The 23,108-nt window shown below is 39.5% G+C and overlaps 1 protein-coding gene across 1 annotated transcript; it reads right to left on the bottom strand.

Moving 5' to 3' along the window:
* Positions 1 to 911: 911 nt before the first annotated feature.
* LOC126368177 (medium-chain acyl-CoA ligase ACSF2, mitochondrial) lies at positions 912 to 18,624 on the bottom strand. Its single transcript, XM_050012067.1, has 12 exons — positions 18,492 to 18,624; positions 16,680 to 16,860; positions 15,733 to 15,861; positions 11,201 to 11,421; positions 10,292 to 10,410; positions 8,949 to 9,055; positions 8,203 to 8,330; positions 6,359 to 6,527; positions 4,667 to 4,780; positions 2,549 to 2,691; positions 1,935 to 2,076; positions 912 to 1,165 (listed from the first exon to the last, which is right to left on the bottom strand). Exons 1-12 carry the CDS (start codon positions 18,545 to 18,547, stop codon positions 938 to 940), a joined length of 1,737 nt encoding a protein of 578 aa, XP_049868024.1. The 5' UTR covers positions 18,548 to 18,624; the 3' UTR covers positions 912 to 937.
* Between the last annotated feature and the right edge of the window lie 4,484 nt (positions 18,625 to 23,108).

Below are 23,108 nucleotides of genomic sequence, written 5' to 3'. Positions count from 1 at the left end.
TACATAAATTACACAATTTCCCACCGGGGTAAGCAGAGACTATAGTTTACTTCCTCCACAACAAAAAGAAAAATAAGTAGAAAGTAGAATAATAGTGAAGTAGTAATGGAATATAGTGGAGTAGTAGGAGTGTAGGTAGTAATAGTAAGTAGTGTAAGTACCTATCATGCAGATTCTCTAAAATACTTAATTCGCCGACAGACGTTAGTCTGTTACGTTATTACGTAACACTAGTTTGGACTTGCGTCTTACTATTTTTAGATGTTTTGATGATTCATCACAATAATATTTTATTATTTTTATGCTCACACCTCGCAGGCTGTCCAGCTATGGAACTCTCTGCCTGAGTCGATCAGGCAGTGATTTCTTTGCGAAAGTATTTTTATATTCTCCTCTATGTGGTGTTAGTGACAATGTAACGAAAACTTTGAGAGAAGATTCAGACCATGAGTCTGAGTTGATATCAAATGGAATTTTTCCATCGCTAAAGTATGGAACTTAAAATAAGGATCATGTTACTTTTTGGACAATCAGGTGATCAGCTTGTAATGTCCTAACCAAACTAGGGATCACAAAGTAATTTTTGTGATATGTCCCCACTGGGATTCCCCAACCGACCCATAGTCACACCGAGTTACCACACCTTGTGACTATGGACGAATGGAACCCTGGACTTCCGGATCGTGAGCCCAACGCACAACGTACGGAGACGAACGGTACCTACGGAGGCCATACCTATTGAACACCATTAATTATAATGGTTCTTCTTCTTTGCGAGTCGATGGCGATCGAAACTAAATGGTTGGAAAGGCGTTTTATATCTACTCTATTTTAACTCTAGATTCTTTAAGATAATACCAGACGAAATACATATACGTATTATTTCAAAGTTGAAATAAAAAGTTTATAAATAAATTAAATGCTTTAATAAAATAAATCACAATTTCCCAGCTTCAATCATATCTTTGACTTTGAACTTCTGTATTTTCCCTGATGCTGTCTTCGGGAACTGGTCGGTCAGCTTCAGGAGGCGAGGGATTTTGAACCTCGCCAGTCTACCGGTGAGGTGTTTGGCGACGTCGCCAACAGTGACGGTGGCCCCTTCTCTCACTCGCAGGACTGCACACAACTCCTCACCCAGCCGCTCATCTGACACTCCTACCACCTGGTAACGATATTCTTAAGGTTCATTGGTGCTGATTCCTGTACTCATCTGAGTTTATTTTAAGTTATACCTGTTATTTTTTTATCCGCCGAAAAGGAAAGGAACAGGTAATCGACAGGCCTACAATTTATGGAGTACCTACCCAATCTCGCGAGATCTCGTCTGATTTTTCGGCATCAATCCCGAAGCATAACATGACGAGATTGGGCGAATATTCTTGAGTTATACTTTTTTGATTTGATTATGCTAATTTCACAAAGAAAACTTAAGTAATTATTTAGTTAAAATATTGAAGAAGTGGTTTTTGTTTTCTTTCACAAATAAGCAGCTTTTCACTGTTTTCAGCCATCCTAACTTTACATTTATGACTAGACGAGATCTCAAAAACTTCGAGATACAAATCCGCGGGATCTCGAATTTACGATCTTGAGTCGAGATTGCATTCTCTAACTCGTATATAAGAAGCGTTGGCAGTCGGCAGGCATCAAATCAACTGTTTGATAATTTCTAATAATTAACTGTTCTCGGTTTTATGATGTAACATCCGCATCCAAGTTATAAATGTTTGTTTCCTTTTGTTGGTTGCCTGGAAGAAATTGCTCTAGAGCAATAAGGCCGCCCAAATTGTACTGTATTCATGTGTTTTGTCTGATTGTTGAATTTTTAGTTCTGTGCAATAAAGTATATTTGATTTGATTTGATTGATTTGATGTAACATAGTTGTTTAGAATGACTAGGTATACAATTTACAACGGAGTATTCTAATTACCTGACTTTCCATGATGTCTGGATGTGTGTTGAGCAGATCCTCGATCTCTTTGGGGGCGATGTTCTCCCCTCCCCTGACGATGATGTCCTTCAGCCTGCCCACTATCCTACCGTATCCGTCTTCGCTGATGGTAAACTTATCTCTAAAATAAATAATAATTATTAGGACCTTATCACACTAGTGATTTGTGAGTGAATTCAAATCCAAACCAATTCCTTTTTTTGAGGTGACTTATTTTAGATTTGCTTAAGGTGAGTTATCGCGTCGTCAGGATATATATATATATATATATATATATATATTTTAACGTGGCTTATTGTAGATTTGCCACAGATGGCATTAACTACTTGGCCGGACAAATGGGGAGCGCTCAAGGCTCTCACCCGGTACATACAACGTTTAAGACAACAGACCTGAGGGTGCCCAGTTGGGCGCGAACCTCGGCTCAGGGCGTCGTCTGAGAGGAAAATTTTTTGAAAGAATTAATCGTCCCTAGTGGGTCGATAGCGATAAGCGCTGATTGAGGGAAATCGTCAACCACGCCAGGCGGAGTCGGTATCGGGGTCCATAATATTTTATATTATGTTACTATTGTCATTGTATGAAGCACGCACCCAGTATACAGCCATCCGTCCTTATCCACGGTGTCGCTGGTCTTCTTAGGCTCGTCCCAGTAGCCGATCATGGTGTTGTAGCCCCTGGAGACCAGCTCGCCGGGTGCCCCCATCGGGACTGGCTTGCCTTCTTCATCCACTACCTGATGGGCAACACTTTCTATCATAAACATAATTGTACTTAGTTAAGTCACTTTTGTAACTCTTCTCTGTTATTTTGGTGCAATAAAGTATATTTGTATTGTATTGTAGTTTCTGAATGCATAGTTCTTCTTATTCTATCATGTGGGTGGGTTACCGTTACCAACCCCATCAACCCTGGGTTACTATTGATCCGCCAAAGGCCCCTGACATGGTTCATGTAACTACTACTTACTTACATCAGTAAGTAGTAACCAGGACCAACAGCTTAACGTGCCGTTCGATGCATGGATCACCTTACTTTCGGGCAATCAGGTGATCAGCCTGTAATGTTCTAACCAACCTAGGGATCACAAAGTGATTTTTGTGATATATCCCCACCGGGATCTGAACCCGGGACCTTCGGATCGTGGACCACGACCACGGAGGCCGTTGAACTACTTATATCGTGTGGGTTGTGAGGTGGATAACCAACCACTGGTATCAGAGTTATCATTGGGCCGCCAAAGGCACCTCACAGGGCCCACGTATTAAGCACTTAAGCAAATTATAGCCGGGACTGCTTAAGGTACCCTCTGAAGTACGGATCATCTTACTTTCAGAAAATCGGGTGATCAGTCTGCAATGTCTCAATCAAACGAGGGATCACAAAGTGTCCTGACGAGGGGTCACAAAGGATCACTGAAATTCGAGCCTGTGCCCACTACGCCACTGGATCACTAAGGCCGTTGTACTACTCACAAAATATTATGAGTCGCCAAGTGACGTGAAAGGGCGAATCAACAAAGAATGTCAATGCGTTTGCGTCGGAGACACTACGTACATCACAATATTGGATAAGTACAAACATCCCATCGTCGATCTGGCGCTCCACTAAGAGTATACATAACTGAAAAAATCCCAGTTCAGCATAAGTCATACCATTAGGAATATGAGAATCTTTTCGAATTGTCAAGGTTGTTAAAACCAAATACTTTATTCAATTATTTTTTTTGGTGTGACTTATTGTAGATTTGCCGCAGATGGCATTTACTACTTGGCCGGATAAATGGGGAGCGCTGAAGGCTCTCACCCGGTACAACTAATAATTTAAAAGAAAAGTATATCGTTATAGCGACAAAGGTGTCAGTTGCACAGATTGCAGGAAATCCGGTGTTTTCGCACATTGTTGTTTATTGACCCAATGTACTCGATTGATAAATTGCGTAATAGACTAGTTTCCAACTAGCCACATCAGTTACTTTTTACTATACGTCAAAACACGAACATACTATGGATGGTTGGATAGCGAATTTGCGGAATTAATCACCAGGGCATGCCTTTTTACGCGAAAATACGAATTTAATTTGCACCAGCGCGTGCGTGGGATTTTTCGCCATCTTCTTTTTTCTTTTATAGCGCCATCTAGCGACGAAACTCGGAACTATCGCGTTATGTTCTTTCTCATTCGCACAGAAACGATAGGTATGTGAGGGAATAGGAAGGGAGCAGGAAGTGGCGCGAACAATCAAAATTGTACTATTAAACAATTAATAATAATAACGCAGCCAATGGAATTTCTATGAAAAAGCGTTCGTGTTGCTCTATGGAAAAAGCACACTGTGACGTCATAGAGAAAGATATAAAATGTCGACTTATTATTACGTTTTTCTTGATTAAAACTAATACATAAGTTAATTAGAAAAAAGAAAATGTTTTTCGTTAGTTTTAGATCTGTCTTTATTTCATCATCATCATCAGTCGTACGACGCCCACTGCTGGGCATAGGCCTCCCCCAAGGATCTCCACGACGATCAATCCTGCGCTGCCCGCATCCAGTGGCTTCCCGCGACCTTCACCAGATCGTCGGTCCACCTTGTAGCGGGCCTACCTACTGAGCTGTCTTTATTTAGTAATCAGAATTTCATAATTTGTTTTGAACTAAGTACACGACCCAATTGTCATTACCCATTTTGGTATTTCGTTAGCATGGCTTACCTTGACTTCAACATGGTCTTGAATGTAGCCGACGGTCTCTGCAACCATGTCTATGTTGTCGTCCGGGAGAGATGAGAAGATACAAGCTGTAGACTCCGTCAGCCCGTATAGTGCCTGCAACAATGTTTATGTGTTGTAAACAGTTTTGTCCAGACCAGGGGCCTGTTTAATAAAACTTACAATTGTAAATTACAATGACAATTTGATGTACATTGCGGAGTGTGTGATCACAAATATTTTGCAGTTTCAAATTAGCTACGTAATGAACATCGAATTGTCGTTGTAATTTACAATTGTAAGTTTTATTAAACAGGCCCCAGGTATTTTGTTTTTAAGACGAAACAGACATAGCTGGCGAGTACTGGGTACTTTGAGCGACGATTCAAACCACGATTCTGAGTTGATATCAAGTGGAATTTTCCGTCGCACATTGTTGTAATTTTTTTTTTCAATTATTTTCGATTATATACTTTTGCGATGCAAAATTATCTTAATTTTGTCAGAATAATAAAAATAACATTTTAGGTAAGTATACTGAAAGAACACTACACAAGATCTAAAAATAGATATTTAGTTAAAACTAAGTAAGTACTTACATAAAAAAATATTACGTTCATTCTGTATTATTAAGAACTAAAGAAATCTTTAGTTCCTAAGTGGCCGCTATAAATACAGTAGCTACAATTGAGAATGATTGAGAATAATTGTGAGAATTGCATTCAAAATTCTCAAGGTTGTAATGATGAGTCTGTGCTTGATATTGCCGAATTATCAAAAAGCTATTAAAATATTTGAATCTTCTTTGAATTGAACATATTTCTCGACAATGTGCTTAGGTTTTATTATTTATGTTCCTTCTTTTCATTCTTTGTAAACAATACCTAATAACACTTTAGTTGAATATAGACTGTGTAGTATTGCTCAACAGCCTCCGTGGTCTCATGGTTAGAGCGTCAGGCTTACGATCTGGAGGTCCGGGTTCGATTCCCGATGGGGACATCGGTCGGACGGTCGAAATCATTTTGTGAGACTGTCCTTTGTTTGGTTAGGACTTTTCAGGCTTGAATCACTTGATTGTCTGAAAAAGTAAGATGATTCCGTGCTTCGGAGGGCACGTTAAGCTGTTGGTCCCGGCTATTAGCCGTAAAAACACCTTCACCAACCCGCAGTGGAGCAGCGTGGTGGAGTATGCTCCATATCCCCTCCGGTTGATTGAGGGGAGGCCTGTGCCCAGCAGTGGGACGTATATTGGCTATTTATGTAAGTCTTGCTGACGTCACTGTGGTCTTGTGGTTCAGCAGCTTGCTTCTCAAGCGGGAAGCGCCGGTTCGAACCCACGTACCGGACAAAATGAGTTTATTAACTCAGTTGGCTCGACCATTATTGACGGCGATATGACTCCACCTATCACGTTGGTCTAACAGAAATCTCGGTGAGGTGTGGTTACTTAGTTTCATTTTGCGATGGTTGTACCTGTGACTACCTATTTTTATATAGTCATGAGGTTGTGTTATGTTATAGGTAAAGATAAAGAATATTATCCTTTATCCTTATCCTTTGCCGAAGAAGGTTGTTTGGAAGAGATCGCTCTTAGCGATAAGGCCGCCTTTGCCCACCTTAGAATAAGTTTATCCTGTAAATGTTTTGTAAACTGTGTGCAATAAAGTGTTTTATTATTATTATATTACATACAAGAACAGAGCGCGCTTTCAAGTGCCCCTGGATGTCTCTGATGAGCTGGGGGCTGCAGGGTGCTCCGGCGGCGACCGCCACGCGCAGCTTCGAAGGCACATCTCCCTTACTGCGCAGGGCTGACAGCATGTCCACGAACATTGTCGGCGTACCGGTGATTGTTGTACATCTAAGGATGAAGATACGGAACATGCTCTATTAATAGTTTTCATTAGGCCCCTAGTCGATGATGGTGAAGAGAATCCGTGATAGTCCTGTTCGTAAAATGTGTGGCTTACGTGGTAGTATCGGTTCGAATCCCATTTGGGGCTCTTATGTATTCAAATTCATGTATAATTCACTATATTTTTTTTCTGAACACGTACTGTACCTATACAGGGTGTTAGTGACATCGTAACGAATACTGAGGGGGATGATTCAGCTCATGATTCTGAGTTATTATCAAGTGGAATTTTCCGTCGAAAAATTAATGTTTTTTTTAATTATTTTCAATTTACTTTTGCTTTTGCGATGGAAAATTCGACTTGATATTAATTCAGAATAATGAGCTGAGTCACCCCTCTCAGTATTTGTTACGATATCAAGTGGAATTTTTCGTTGAAGTCACTAACATCCTGCATTCTACTCTGCCGCCTACCGGTAAATCCCCCTCGCCTATAATAAGCCTTCTCGAATGACATCCGATTTGAATCCAGAAGGGTAATTTGCTCACGGAAAACAAGTATTAATAATAATGCTGGAGGTGTCATTAACATACCGATATAATAGCAAAATACCCGTATGAGGATAGGTTAGTACTGACAGGTTTTCTGACTAGATATTGGATAAAAATTTTCCTGTTATTTGTGATGTAAAATGCAACCTCTACTATGCAATCTACCTTACCTTGCCCATCAAATCGGAGGTTCCGTATTAAATTTTTTAATCTTTTTTATTTTTTAATCTAATCTAGCCTACAAGATCCCACTGCTGGGCAAAGGCCTCCCCTTCCTCTTTCCATTTTTCGCGGTCCTGTGCGTACTCCGGCCAGTCCCTCTGACAAGTGTCCAAGTCATCACGCCATCTCTTTCGGGGTCTACCTCGACGCTTGTACCCGTCATGAGGCACCCAATGCGTGACGATCCGTACCCACCACTCAGGGTGCATGCGACAAACATGTCCGGCCCAATCCCATTTAAGTCTGGCGGCTTTTCGTGCCACATCAGCGATTCCCGTTTTTGAGCGCAGTGTTTTGTTTCGGACTCGATCAATTCGTTTGACACCTATCACATTACATACTATTAAATTTTCTATCGGGCTAATTTAGTAAAATAGTTTCTTATAATTATTTTCTTAACCGACTAACACCCCGAACTAGACTTTCTTTTAAACTGGGGTCTTTGAAGATCTTGTTTTATGCACTTTATCTCTGTGACCAATAAGATCTATTGTGAGTTACATAGTTCACCTCCCTACACTATCTATGTATTGTGTATATGTATGTAATTAGTGCGGAGCGGAGAGTTACCGTTCTATACCATATTATATATAAGCAATTAGTTTTATTACTTATTAATTCAATGCCGAAACACTCCTGGATTCCGGTATCAATCCTGTGTGCATAGAACAGGTACATAGTAATATCTACCTACCTATAACACATAAAGAGGCAGCAAAGATTTTTTACACTTTTTAAAAAAGTTCGAGATTTTTAAACTTATTTTGAGGAAATAGCAAGATCCACGGGCTAAACGGTATCGAGTGGACGGAAATAATGTATTTGATTATTTTAGGATATATATTTATTGTAATATCAGCCTCGTTCCCTGATTTAAACATAACAAAATAATTAAGCTTAAACTTACTCCTCGGAGATCAGGGCGTTCAAATTGGCGTGGACATTGTAGGTGGGCGCAGCGATCACCAGCGTGGATCCATGTCTGAGAGTACCCAGTACCGTGATGATGGAGCCGAGGGCGTGGAACATGGGCGCCTGCAAATAGGTATAATAGGTTAGATTCCTTGCAATCGTTGGCAATCGTTTGTAACCCGGTCCATGACAGGTAAGCGCGGACCAAGGAATAAAACGGATCTTATTGTTAAATCGCACCTTCAAGCCAGTAGGCACGGTAACCGTGTCGAGGACTTCGACCAATAGCCGTTTGACGTCCATCTACATAGATAGCATTCGTATCGTTTATTGGTCGACGCGCACAATATAATTGGCGCCGCGCGCGGCGTAGTTGTCATGCAGACCTGCCTGATCACGTTCGAAAATATACTTATACCCATTTCACGTGGCACATCAGAACTTATCATTTGTACGGTGAGACAGGTAGATGATGAATTAAATGTTTTTTTATTTTTATTTTTATAGCACTCACCCGTGCGTGAAAAATTTAATCGGAAAATAAATCTGACTCGGACGGGACTTGAACCCGCAGGTCTTGTCAAGCCGGGACGAGCGTGTTAACAATTACATCACCCGGTCCTCCTCCTGTCCATGCCAAATTCTTTCGATCATTAAGCCGATTTTTTTTCTGTAACTAACTTTTTAACTATACATACCTACTCTCTTACACTCTCTTATACTCTCTTTCTATTAACTTACCTGCAAGCATACTTTGTGGTGCCCTTCGTGGAACGTAAACCTCTTGCCTACAAAATATGTGTTGTTGACCACACCACAGTGCGAATCCAGAGGTGCTTTAGGCTCACCTGCAATGAAAACCAATACGTGTTTACTTACAAAGAGGAAATTAAATCGATAAAACTTGGACGGAACTTGAAACCGTAGTTCTTGTCACCCGGGACGAGCGTGTTAACCATTACACCACTGACTCTTCACATAACATAACATAAACAGCCTATATACGTCCCACTGCTGGGCACAGGCCTCCCCTCAATCAACCGGAGGGGGTATGCAGCATACTCCACCACGCTGCTCCACTGCGGGTTGGTGGAGGTGTTTTTACGGCTAATAGCCGGGGCCAACGGCTTAACGTGCCCTCCGAAGCACGGAATCATCTCACGTTTTGGGATAATCAGGTGATTCAAGCCTGACAATGTCCCCATCGGGAATCAAACGCGAACCTCCAGATCGTGAGCCTAACGCTCTGACCACTAGACCACGGAGGCTGTTCATTACTGACTCTTCATTATTTTTTAAATAATATAGGCTCGCGTTTGACCACAACCTCACCTGCTGGTAAGTCACGATGTTGTCTAGGGTGGATCACGCTTACCTAGCAAATACCTATTCCCTCTAGCCTTGAGGACTTCCAGACTATAATGAGTTGGAAAAACAGACGATGGCAGACAGTTCCAATCCTTCGGAGAAAATCCGTCAGACAATTTGTGCGGAACAATTAACTTAGAGGATAGGCAGCTAGATTTTCCTGTCCTTTCAGATAAGTACAAGGAAAATTGCATTAGGCCGAGATACCTACAATTAAACAGAAGCAGACACTTTTGATACAGGATTATGAATCTCAATGATTAAACAGAAATAAGGACTTTGTAACCTCCTGAGAACCAATAGGCACCCAAGTTACTGAAACTGTATATTAAACTTATGTACTATATTAAAATTATGGTTCTTTTTAAGAACTTCTTACTTCTACTTATACTTCTTTTTAAGAACGTCTAGGGCCCTATGCCGAGGTTTTTCTTGCAGCTTCTTTTCCTCGGCTATACATGTTGTGAGAAGCTGTAGTATTTAAACGGATTAGGCGTTTGACAAAAACATACGATTTAAAATGTGACTATGTTACCAATCCAAAATTAACTTTAAGAGCCTATATATTTCCCACTGCTGGGCACGCTTATTCGAGTCCTGAAGTGTTTGTTCTCGCGAGCTGATTGGCTGTGAATCGGGTCGTCAGAATAGTATATTACGTCCTTCAAGTCCAGGAAAGAAGGAAGAAGAAGGAAACAAGTACCTCTGGAACCCACCCGTGGTGCCGGAAGTGAACTGGATGATGCACCCGTCACGGGAAGTGACGTCACTGCTGTACTTCGACACCTCGTTGCTGCTGTGATCCGCGATCAGGGTGTTGATGTTAGTGGTGCCTCTGAAATGAAAGTTCAATCAATCAATCAATAATACTTTATTGCACAACGACATAAACATACGAATAAATATAAGCACAATAGGCGGCCTTAAAAAGTAAAAAAAAAAAGAAAAAAGAAAAGAAAAAAAAGAAAAGTTTATGCAAGTTACTTTATCATAATATGCAATAGAGTGGAAACTTTAAGTAAAAATATACAGGATGTTAATGACATCGTAACGAAAACTTTGAAGGATGATTCGGACCATGATTCTGAGTTTATAATATCAAGTGGAATTTTCCACCGCAAGTATAAAATTGAAAATAATTTATCGAGTATAAAAATAAATCGACGGAAAATTCTACTTGATATCAACTCAGAATCATAGTCTGAATCATCCTCCTTAGTATTCGTTACGATGTTACTAACATCCTATAAAGAAACCCTTTTGATACAAGTGGTGCTTCTGAAATATTTTTATTGGCGAGCAAATGAGTGGAAACCCACATTCCTGAGAAATCCGTTTCGGAGGTTTGTGACCTAATCTGTATTGGACTCGTTTTCCTTTTGCGTGTGGGAAGGTCAGACAGGCCGAACCTGTCAAATCTTCAGGTTAAAGGTAAAGGGACCCCGTCACGAGACGATGCGCAAATTAATGGAATCTATGAATGAAGAGAAGTTGGTATACCAAAAGAGATCTACACTTATACGTAACAGGAAATATTTTTTCAGGTCACAAAATCGTTTTGCGGCCTTGATATTTCTCGTTTTGCTTGTGAAACGATTGTATCTAGTAAATTAAATTATACTCACGGCAATTCCCTTTTATCGCAGCTGATAATGGATGTCAGACTTGGAAACCTATCAGATTTCAGAGCTCCTGGCTTAGCGGTATCCAGTTCAGGGATCAGGCTTCTTAGCATGTTGTAGTAACTCCTATTAGGCAGTTCCTCTCCAAAGATAATACTCTTCATTGCAGTCTTTTTGATGCAAAATGATAGCTCTGATTTCTCATATAACGGATTGATAGCTGCCTGGAATATAAGAATACTTGTGTGAATTGGGTAGTTTCCTAGGTCTTCTTCTATCGTGTGGGTTGAGGTGGAGTACCAACCTCATCACCCCTGGTGTCAGGGTTACTATTGAGCCGCTAAAGGCCCCTGACATGGCTCCTGGTAACGACTACTTACTAGGTCAAATAGGTTTCCTAGGTCAAAGATAAATTATGAAATTCTGATTGATTACTAAATAAAGACAGATCTATAGATGACAAAAAGCCGTTTTCTTTTTTCTATTTAATAACGTAATTACTTATATGATTTTTAATAAAAGAAAATGTACTTAATAATAAGTGTGACATTTTGTCACGTTTTTATAATATATGACGTCACAGGTTGCTTTATACAAAGTCGATAGAAACTTCGTGTTTTGACGTTTAGTAAAAAGTAACTAAATTGACTAGTTGAAAACTCTGTACCGTCGGTGAAAAGTAATACAACTCGAGTTGTATCACTTTTGAGTTATTAGCACACACTTCATGTTCAAAAAATTCTCTTTCTTTCTGTCTAATTCTCGTAACTGTAGCTATTATAAATACGGAGATAATTTTTGTGTTCAGTGATATAAGTACTGTTTGTGAAGGATTCATGCTGTTATAACACGTGTAACATAATTCATCTTAACTTGTATTAAAGTGAAATGAAGATTTTCATTAAATATTTTGGTGTAAGTAAATGCAACTCAACATATATTAAAATACACGCAATCCTTGAATTCTCACGGTCCGTGTTTAATGATATAATTTTAGTTGTAACATCAAACACCAAATTTATTTTTTCGTGAAAAGTAATATAAATTAATATATATCAAAATATTTCAGAAAATACGATCTTGAATATCAATATCGTGTCGTGTATAATGATACATACAAGTTCGATTCCATGCGCCACCAGTGTGTATCCTAGAGTGACCTCCGCATAAACCTGTCTATGGGAAGACATTTTGTCTAGAGCCACAGCAAACCATATCTGATCCGCATTGTGAATGGGTATAGGTTAAGTTAGTACTTCAGACCAAACCGTGTTTTTTCTCTTTCTGCTATAGCCGCCTTGTAGTACTTAATTACAGTACCTCAATAAGTTGTGGGTCCTGATTATGGCGTCGTTATCACCATGGCAGGGTTAGTCAAGAGGTATTTGAGATTTGTCATAACTGTCGTTAGTCTCCTTCCCTTAGCTCGAAGCATAGCTGTTTTACATAGTTTTCTTGAATACATGCAGGTTAAGCGGCGGCAGATTGAACGCTGCCTTCATTGCTAAGGAGGTTGTAGACGTGAAATAATGGCTCCAAATATTATCGAGCTCCAATTAATATGCAAGCCATTCAATACACGCTGGTTAGATCTTTGATGCAAGCGCCGGTAATGGTATTTTTGAACCTACACAGCCGTAGATGATCGTACATACTTTTGGGTTTAAGGTCCTACTGGGATCCAGCTTGGCATCGGCAGCATCGGGATCTGCCACATCTTCTCAAGAGAAGATTACCAGTTTCTCAAACACGTTGAATGGTGTAAATTTGTCGAGTTACCTCATTTTTATAAACGGAATAACTACTCTGAACTCTTGAGCAACACCAGTAATATTTTTTTCTGCATTTTGATTACATAAGAAAGAATTACGCACAGGACTGTGAAAAATGGAAAGAGGAAGGGGAGGCCTTTGCACAGCAGTGGGATCTTGTAGGATAGATTAGATTAGAATAAATAATTGGCAACACCACGGGCACAACCCCTTAATTAAACCAGGTCACAAAGTTTGTAAAAATCCCAGGAGGTATTTGAGCTTCTGAAAGGAGTTAGTAGGCTTACATAGTCAATAATAACATTACATATGGGACATTCGAGTATTCATTGAGTCAAGTTAGGGGCCTATGGCGGCTCAGTTATAACCCTGACACCAGGGTTGATGGGGTTGGTAATTCACCTCACAATCCACACGATAGAAGAAGAAGAAGATGGAACATTTACCCATACATGTTGTGCCGACCCCACCTAGAGTGAGATAAGGGCAGGAGGGTGATGATGATATAGTGGGAAGTTTAACCACTTCACAATAGTGGTCCATACGCGAGGATACGCGGAAAGTCCCCCACGTGTGCTTACGTGTAGAGTTTTGCGGAAACGAGCTCATTTAGCTTAACCATAACAGACCATGGTAAAGGTGATAAGACCTACCCTGAGGATAGCCCTGTGTAACGTATAGGTTTGGAGGTAAACCAATGATCTTCATTTTCACTACCTATTCTTATCGTCAACATTGATTCGACTCCGTTTATCGTTCTGTCAATGTTGCGGGCTACCCTTAGACCGGGAATTTTGATAATTCGAAATATCGAATGTTACTTTACTTTAGGGGATTTTGATTAAGGAATGAGTTGTGATCTTTTAAATAGTTTCAGCAGGAAAGAAGTAACACTTACCGGTTTGTGTGATTTTGGTTTAAAAGTACGTAGGTACATCACCTTTATCTTCAGGCCATACTGCCAGGCTAGCCCGAAACATTCCTAATGACCAGTCTTAATATGATTTCTCTTACCTTCATTTGTTAGGGGTGGAAAAAAGTGGTTTTGATTAGGGGCGTAGTGTAGTGGACAAAATGTGTTTGTAGCGGGCAACAATGGTGGTTTTGACCGGTTATTTATTAGTTTTGAGAGTAAAATCATAACAAAAATATCTTATTATCGCCACCTTACACTATATATACGTGTACCATCTTTATATGTATTTATTACTAGAAATTCGTAAAAACATGTATCATTTTACACAATAAAACCGAAAAAATAAGTCATGTTAAACCACTTGACACAAATTCGTTATAGTTTATCGTTTGTGTCAATTGATATAAGTTACGTTTCTTTACTTTTTAAAGAAAATAAATATAATTTTGCCTTTCTACAACTTTATGAAATAAAGTTTCTTCCAAGACATTTTGTTTTTTGTAGAATAAGACTGTAAAATTATTAATTGAAATATGATATATCAACGATGACTTTTGTATAGTTATGTGTGTAAAAAGGTATAAGTAGACTTGTATCAATTTACACAGTATAAAAGTTGGTGTCAACTGATACATGTAATTTATTTTGATCCTCTACCATTTCTGTTTAGGTTCTAAATATAACTAAATATTAGAAAAGAAACCTTCCACCATCACCTATCGACACATCTAACTTCTGTTCCATTATTCCTTATAAGTCGCGAGCTAGAATATTTTTAACTTTAAACTCGATTTTCTCAAAACTTGAATTTTGGACTTGTATTACTTTTCACCGACGGTACAGAACTACTCTATTCTACTTATTGCAATTACGCTTGTTACGTCACTGTGGCCCTGTGGTACCCCGGCTTGCTCTTCTAATTGTTCAATGAATTATTAACTTATCTTAAGTGTATTTTGAGGAGCTCGGTGGCGCAGCGGTAAACGCGCTCGGTCTGCGATTGTCGAAGTTAAGCAACTTTCGCAAAGGCCGGTCATAGGATGGGTGACCACAAAAAAAAGTTTTCATCTCGAGCTCCTCCGTGCTTCGGAAGGCACGTTAAGCCGTTGGTCCCGGCTGTATTAGCAGTCGTTATAATAACCACCAATCCGCACTGGGCCCGCGTGGTGGTTTAAGGCCCGATCTCCTATCCATCCATAGGGAAGGCCCGTGCCCCAGCAGTGGGGACGTTAATGGGCTGATGATGATGATGAAGTGTATTTTCGCAGTTAGCTTATTACAAATGGCGATACAGCTCACCACCTATCACATTGGTCTATTAGAAAGCTCGGTGAGGTGTGTGTAGTTCATATTGCGGTGGATGTACCTCTGACTACCCCGATTAGGACATAGTCGTGAGCTCCCAATTCCTCTGTCAAGTAGTGAATGCCAGTCAAAGTATTTAACCGTATCGAAACGTGGTGCTGCATGTCATATTCAAAATTTAATCCCCCTATTTCAGATGCTGCCACAAGAACGCTGCTTAGACCATCTGATAAAGATGTACAGACCTGAGAGGCCTAAAAAGGCCACTTATAAACATTTCATCTAAAAAGCAATATTGCTATTTGAAATTTCCGCATGTAAAAGTAAGTGCGCAATATCAAGAAATGTCGCAATAGCAATTTTGCTTTTTTAGATTAATCGCTTTGATGTGGCCTTTTAACCACCTAAGCATGCATGAAACTTTTGATGGGAGTGGAAGAAGCAAAAGTAGTAAGTGGAATTCCGTGGTCTCTGCCTACCCCAACGGGAAATAGGCGGGATCTTATGCATGCATGTTTAAAATCCAAAAAGCCAGTTCTTACTGAGATCAGTCCAACCCTCGCCGCTGCCACCAGCGCGATGATCCAAGCGCTGTTGTTGTGCGACCAGATCCCAATCCTGTCGCCTTTCTCCAGACCCTGGGCTCGCAAGGCACATCCTAATCTGTCGGCCTGTTGAGTACTATGTTTATTAGAAATTGATCTTAATATAATTCAAACTAAACTCAAAATATATATTTATTAATTAGGTGTCATACGTCACTATGAATCGTTTTACATAAATGTATTTGTTGTCGAACGTCTTATCCGTCTAAAACTACTGTAGCTTCTCACAACCTGTACAGCCGGGGAAAAGTAAGGCACTAGGCCCTCTTGACGTTCTTTACAAAAAGCAGTGATCAGATATTCGGGCACTCATTTTAGCTTAACTTATTTTTTTATTAAATAAGGGTAAACTAGCAGACGGTTTGCCTGATGAAACGATTACCGCTGCCAATTGACACGCGCAACACCAGCGCGGGTGGTTTGCCGGTCTTCCAGAGCATACGATCTTGCATCATTTCAAAACATTTATTTGTTATTATCTTTAGGTATGTAGGCTTCAGGTGGATAGAACCATATATAGTAGATCATTTTTAAAACCCTTGCTAGTTTAAAGACCTAAACTAACTTTAGTCGAATTCTGATTCTCAAAAATAATAATAATATTAAAACGTTTATTTCGGGCGAACCACAACACGCATATACATTTAGTTACGCAATTTAACAACATAAATTACTTTCTGAAAATAAAATAAAAACAAAACATAAAATGTAACATGGGTGCCGCAGTCCACCGAAAAAACTCCAGGTTTCATGCGATTATTTGCCCAGATGGCAACACAAATATATAAAATACTAATAAGGAATAAATAAATAATAAATATAATTATTTTTTTATATAATATTTACATTATCTACATAATATTTATAACATAATATTTCCTTACCTGTGTAAGTAACTCCTCATAAGTAAGAGTCACGCCTTCATGGACTGACTTAACAGCGACCCTGCCTGGGTACTTGTGAGCTGTCTCTAGGATGACGTCACCCAAGGTGGAGTAGTTCAGAGGTTCTGTGCCAGGGTTGTGCAGGTAGCTATCCTTGGTGGAAGACAAGCTACGTGACAGTCTGGGGACGAAGGATGATAAGTTACGTTTTTGTAAAGATAAATTTTGATATAACAAAATATCATACCTATAAATAATTATTAGTACTTTATATAACATAACATAAACAGTCTATACACGTCCTACTGCTGAATCAACTGGAGGGGGTATGGAGTATACTCCACCACTTTGCTCCAATGCGGGTTGATGGAGGTGTTTGAGCTAGTAGTCTGGGACCAACGGCTTAGCATGCCTTCCAAAGCATGGAATCATCTGACTCTTCAGACAATCAGGTGATTCAAGCCTGCAATGTCCTTACCAAATAAAGGACAGTCTCACAAAGTGATTTCGACAATGTCCCACGTTACCACGTTATTTAGTACGATAACGAAGCACGTTATCGTACTAAATAAGACCCCAAAATAATATGTATAAGTACTTAAATATAAATAAGTTTAAAAACTAAAACCCGAACGTACAAATCGCGCTCGAAAAAGTATGAAACAAGATAATATATATCTCTGAAATTCTTCCGAATAGCGATATTTATTTAGATGATGAAGCAAACTCTTGGGACAGATTCAGTTGAATTAATAATAAGTAAATTGCTGCTGGAAAGAGTTGAAGAAAAGAGAACCATATTGAAGACTATAGAGAACCGGAGAGGAAATATGATTGGCCACCTGATACGACACGATTCATTTATAACAAACATTATAGAAGGAAAAATTGAAGGGAAGAGAGGAAGGGGTAGACCTAGGATAACATTTATGAAACAAATAAAAGAGAAGGTGCAGGTCGTGTCGTATCGGGAGGTGAAGGTTTTGGCGGGAAGAAGAGAGGAATGGCGGTTACTCCACCGACAAGAGCGCAGCTCTTAAATAAAGAGACAGAGAGAGAAATTAAGCTGCCATCAGACGGACTCCATCGCAACTACTTCACGCAGTCAAATCAGCAACCGCGCGCAGTAGATCTATATTCGACTACATTATCCAACGTCGTTCAACTTAAACGGGTATCGCCGGTTCGAACCCCGGTTCTAGACTTGCATCAATGCGTTATTACTTTATCTTAAGTGCAGTTTTCATTAACACAGTTGATAAAATATCTCTATTCAGTAGGTAACATAGTTACACTTTGAATCGTCATTTTTTACGTAACGAACGTCTCATCCGCCTAAAACTACTGCAGCTTGACAACTTGTATAGCCGTGGAAAAGAAGCTGCAAGAAAAACCGGCAAAGGGCCATAGACGTTATTTTTTTAAATACTGTTTAGTATTTACAATTTAGTATTTTGGTTGCTTAATATCATTCCCAGACAGCTGATCCCATGCATTCAAAATTTTTATATCACGTGGGTGATAAAGCTCACCACCTATCACGTGGGTCTAATAGAAAGCTCGGTGACGAGTAGGGACTTAGTTCATCTTGCGATGGATGTACCTCCGACTACTCCTAATGGGAAATCGTGAGCCAACAACAAAAGAATAACAACTTCACGCTAGCGGTTGTAGTACTATACAGACGATATTATGGCTGCATAATAATGCAGCCATATGCAGAATAATAATTCTGTATACTTATCATGAACTTGGCCTTCAAGTTGAAGATATATTTTACACATTTATATCGAAAAATAACATAAGACTCACCTTAAATTCACAGAGCGACTCAGTCTTGAAGCAACCAATCCGGTTTTCGATAACATTTTCGAATTTAAAACTTATTTATTACTTTTACAATTAACTTTTACAATGTACACACGTCGCTGTGTATAGAGTATCGCGATAACACTGGTTGTTTCCTCTATAGTCTGCTATCATAAGAGTTATATTGATAAATATTTATCTATACAATTGTTGTATTTGTTGTCACTTCATACGTGAGGAGATAAAGGAAAGTGAATTGAAAAATATTTCCATTTTTGAATTTATTTATTTATATAAAGTACTGCCTCCGTGGTCCAGTGGTGGAGCGTTGGGCTCACGATCTGGAGATCCCGGGTTCGAATCCCGGTAGGGACATATCATAAAAATCAATTTGTGATCCCTAGTTTGGTTATTATCTTTAAAAGAAGTTTTCAAATATCCACTGGAAGTTTATTCCACAATTGAACAGCGTGGATAGAGTTTGAGTAAAAAAGAAGCGGGTATTGGCACGGGGAGACAGAGATGGCTTTTGTGAGAGGGGAGCAGAGAGGGTTATACGCTTTCTAAGAACGATTTCATAGGTTATATTTGAACATTTCTTCTTCCTCTTTGTTCGTTCCCACTTTAGGTGGGGTCGGATCTTCGAAGCCGGCGCCATGACAGTCTGTTCTGGGTAGTAGTGTTGGCAAAATATTTATAGTTTTACCTTGAAAATATCTATACTATCGATAACTCATCATTATCAGCCGTACGACGCCCACTGCTGGGCATAGGCCTCCCCCAAGGATCTCCACGACAATCGGTCTTGCACTGCCCGCATCCAGTGGCTTCCCGCGACCTTCACCAGATCGTCGGTCCACCTTGTAGCGGGCCTACCCACTGAGCGTCGTCCGACACGTGGTCGCCATTCGAGAACCTTTCCGCCCCAGCGACCATCGGTTCTCCTCGCTATGTGTCCTGCCCACTGCCACTTCAGCTTGGCAATTATATCGATAACTACTATTAGATTTTTAAAAATAAAAATAATGGCCTATCAATAAGCAAGACTACTAGATAATCGGGTCGCGTAGATTACTTATATTAAAACATATAAGTACTTAATATCAACATAACATAACATAAACAGACTACATTCGTCTCACTGCAGACCTCCCCACAATCAACCGGAAGGGGTATGGAGCATACTCCACCACGCTGTTCCACTGCCGGATTGGTGAAGGCGTTTTTACGACTAATAGCCGGGACCTACTTATGGCTTTTACTTTGAAAAAGTAAGATGATTCTGTGCTTCGGAGGGCACTGAATATAAACATTTAAGTAGAAATAATATTTAATCTCAATTGTATTTTAATTTGCATGTGCATTAGTACAACTGCAATGCAAATTTCAGCGAATGCATTGGATTACCGTGCGTTCAGTAACCTCGCATAATTTAAATATTCCCCATCACGTTAGTCCCACTTACAGCGGTAGCGGGTTGAAACAAGGGGGTTAAGAAAGGCCACATTAAAGCAATTAATCGAATAAAAAAGCGGCTAAGTGCAAGGTCCGCTTACCTAACCTGGATATTTGACAGGTCCGGTCTGTCTGTCTATTTTAAATAGGTATTTAAAATGTCATTTTATTTCTTTCTTTATTAAGTAAGTACATAATAAGTACTTTATAAAAAGGTGCGTCAGAAATCAGGAAGCAATTAGGTCGTACAATTCGCACCACACCTATATGATGACGCGCCTGAGTGCTCTTTTTGAATTGGGAACACGGTCAAAAACAAACATAATAGGGAAACACCTCAGTATTTTTTGGCCAAATTAGAACTTCTGTCGAAATTCGAACTGGTGGCAACAGCATAGTTTATAATACCGTTCCATGATCTAGTGGTTATGCGTTGGGCTCACCATCCTCTCACACAGTGATTTTTGTGATATGTCCCCAACGGGATTCGAGAGGAGAAGAAGAAGGACATCCTGGCCAATCTTCCCACACAAATTGGCAAATCAAATTTATAAAAAAGACAATAATTGACATGAAAAAAATAAATAATTACTCGGTCATCATCAGATCCTTACCAAGTTTCGGTGTAGAGTTTGAGATCGTCTCTATAATATTAAACGATCTAATACAAAATACCTAATAGATTTTATTTAATATTTGCCACACGCTAACAGTCAGATGAATACCTTAACAAATCTGATTACATTAGCGTGCGGGCTTAGTGTTGCGATATTGATTATTTACTCATTATTATAATGATTTACATCATTAATCAAGTCTTACTAATAAATTAGCAATTAAATATTAATTTGTTGATAAAAACACATAATATCGGGTTCTTACTGCGTTAAAATCAGGGATATGAGACTCCCGATATTTCAATTGTTCCATGAACACGGGACGACTGATGAAATTGGAGTGGAGTAGGTAGAAAAAAAAAGTTTGACTCGGACGATATAACAGTCGCGTGTGTGGGTTCAATTCCCTTCCGAGACAGGTTTTTTTCGATTTAATTTCCTCTTTGCGAATGTTTATCAGATAAACTATATTGACATGGTAACTATTCAAGATTATTTACTTATCTTTATTTATCTGGAGAAATCATTAAAATAATAAAATTGACAATTCATGCCTTTTGGTTCGTTTGTGACTTTATGACCTTGGTAATTTTTGTTTTTACCAACACAGAGTCGCGGTCTTATTCCTGTCGAGGTGTACAGATTATTTAAAATACATATTTTTTATTATTGTATTTTTATTTTTTAATGGTATCTTTGTCTTTGTATGCGACATTACCTATACCTTGTTTAGGGAAATTATGGATTAATATAAAAATATATATTTTTTTAAACTATATAGGTGTTACTCAATTTTGGATGAAAATACTACAGTAGTATTAGCTAGTTGACTCCTCCAAAAAACAGCATCACTTCGGATGACTCGACGCCTACTATTTGTAAAGAGTGGCGTTTCATCCACGGATGAAATACATCTGCGGATGAGCTGTCACCCAAGTCGTTCAAAAGGCCACATCGGAGCAATTCATCTAAAAAGCAATATTGCAATTTGACATTTGCCCCCTGATACAGGGGAATTGGGAAGTTTTCGTTACGATATCACTAACACCCTGTATAAATATTATGAATAATTGCGTATGAGAGTACTACGGCCTCAGTGGTCCAGTGGTTGAGCGTTGGGCTCATGATCCGGAGGTCCCGGGTTCGAATCCCGGTGGGGACATTTCACAAAAATCACTTTGTGATCCCTAGTTTGGTTAGGACATTACAGGCTGATCACCTGATTGACCAAAAAGTAAGATGAGCCGTGCTTCAGAAGGCACGTTAATGGCGTGAAGCATTTTCCGACCTAATTTGTGTCGACTTGATGTTATACATCATCTTAATTCTTAGCGTGATATTGATTAATAGCATAAAGGACTTATGAGCTGAAGGCTTAATAAGTAGTACCTTACGAGAAATGAGTTCACCCTTCAACACGTAATTATAACCGCAGAAAGTGGATCAACACCATACCTCTCACCATAAATCTTTTGGAAAATTAAATAATCGTACTAATTCGTAATCGTACATACTATCGTTTCTTCAACCAAAACAAAATATAGAATAGAATAACTAAAAAAAGAATAAAAAAAATGAAAATGAATAGAAATAGCATATCAATAAAAACAATATGCCAGCCCGTGCTCCAATGAATAATCTTCTTTCACCCTAAGGTTGCCTGGCAGAAATTGCTGTTTAGCAATAAGGCCGCCTATTGTGCTTATGTTTTATTCGTATGTTTATGTCCTTTATATATGTTGTTGTGCAATAAAGTATTATTGATTGATTGAATATGAAATATGTAAATAAGTATGAATATCTAGTATGAATAGAATATAAATCTTTAGTTACAAAAAAGTACCACGCATATTCTCACTTTACATCCAGTCCAAACTTTTCTCGTCTCATGATAGGGCTAAGCATAGTAACGAAGTGCACGTAACTACCGAATAAAACTCATCCCACAAGTACATAATGACCATAACCACGCGTCCATGGATAGGTCAAGAATGCATCAAGGCTGGTTGTTCAGTTAATCATGGCGAGACCCTGGTCAAGCGTATTCTTTTCGGTATCTGATCTTGGTAGGAATCGAGGCCGCGACGGCTCCCTCGCCGGAAGTGGCGCGTGGCGCGCACGCGACGACCCCCCCACACCCCGCGCGCCGCCACAGGTAACCCTCCACCCGCCCCCTCCTTGTGACGAAACATGCAAATTTCCTCGACCTCCTAAGGCCACGATACCGATCACGGTACGTGAAAATGCGTTTGAAATGTGTATTTTTCCGCCTTCCCAAACAAGGTCGAGGGGTGAAGGATCGAGCCTGGTCTTCTAATGAATTCACGTGCATTAGGAAATTATCATAAAAAATGTTTTCGGCGTAATGGATACGGGGTTGCGGGCATTCATTACGTAAAGGGGTCATAATCTTCACGCTAAATGTTCCTTTGTGTTCTGTAAGTGAGCACGGAGGCTGATGGCTTTGTGATCGAGATAAGGAACAGCTGTGACTAGTCTCAAGAAACGCAGCAGAGATTTCCTTGATCTTTTAAAGTGAACACCCGCC

This window comes from Pectinophora gossypiella, chromosome 7, assembly GCF_024362695.1.
Source record: "Pectinophora gossypiella chromosome 7, ilPecGoss1.1, whole genome shotgun sequence".
Taxonomy (NCBI): Eukaryota; Metazoa; Arthropoda; class Insecta; order Lepidoptera; family Gelechiidae; genus Pectinophora; species Pectinophora gossypiella.
Note: the sequence above shows the minus strand (reverse complement) of the source record. Positions and strands in the feature narration are given on the sequence as shown.

Coding starts and splice junctions, on each gene's coding strand:
- LOC126368177 (XM_050012067.1), bottom strand. CDS start 18,547: ATGTTATCGAAAACCGGATTGGTTGCTTCAAGACTGAGTCGCTCTGTG. Junction 8,331..8,948: donor ACCACAAAGTATGCTTGCAG/GTAAGTTAATAG, acceptor ACCTATTTGCAG/GCGCCCATGTTCCACGCCCT. Junction 2,692..4,666: donor AAGACCATGTTGAAGTCAAG/GTAAGCCATGCT, acceptor GTTGCCCATCAG/GTAGTGGATGAAGAAGGCAA.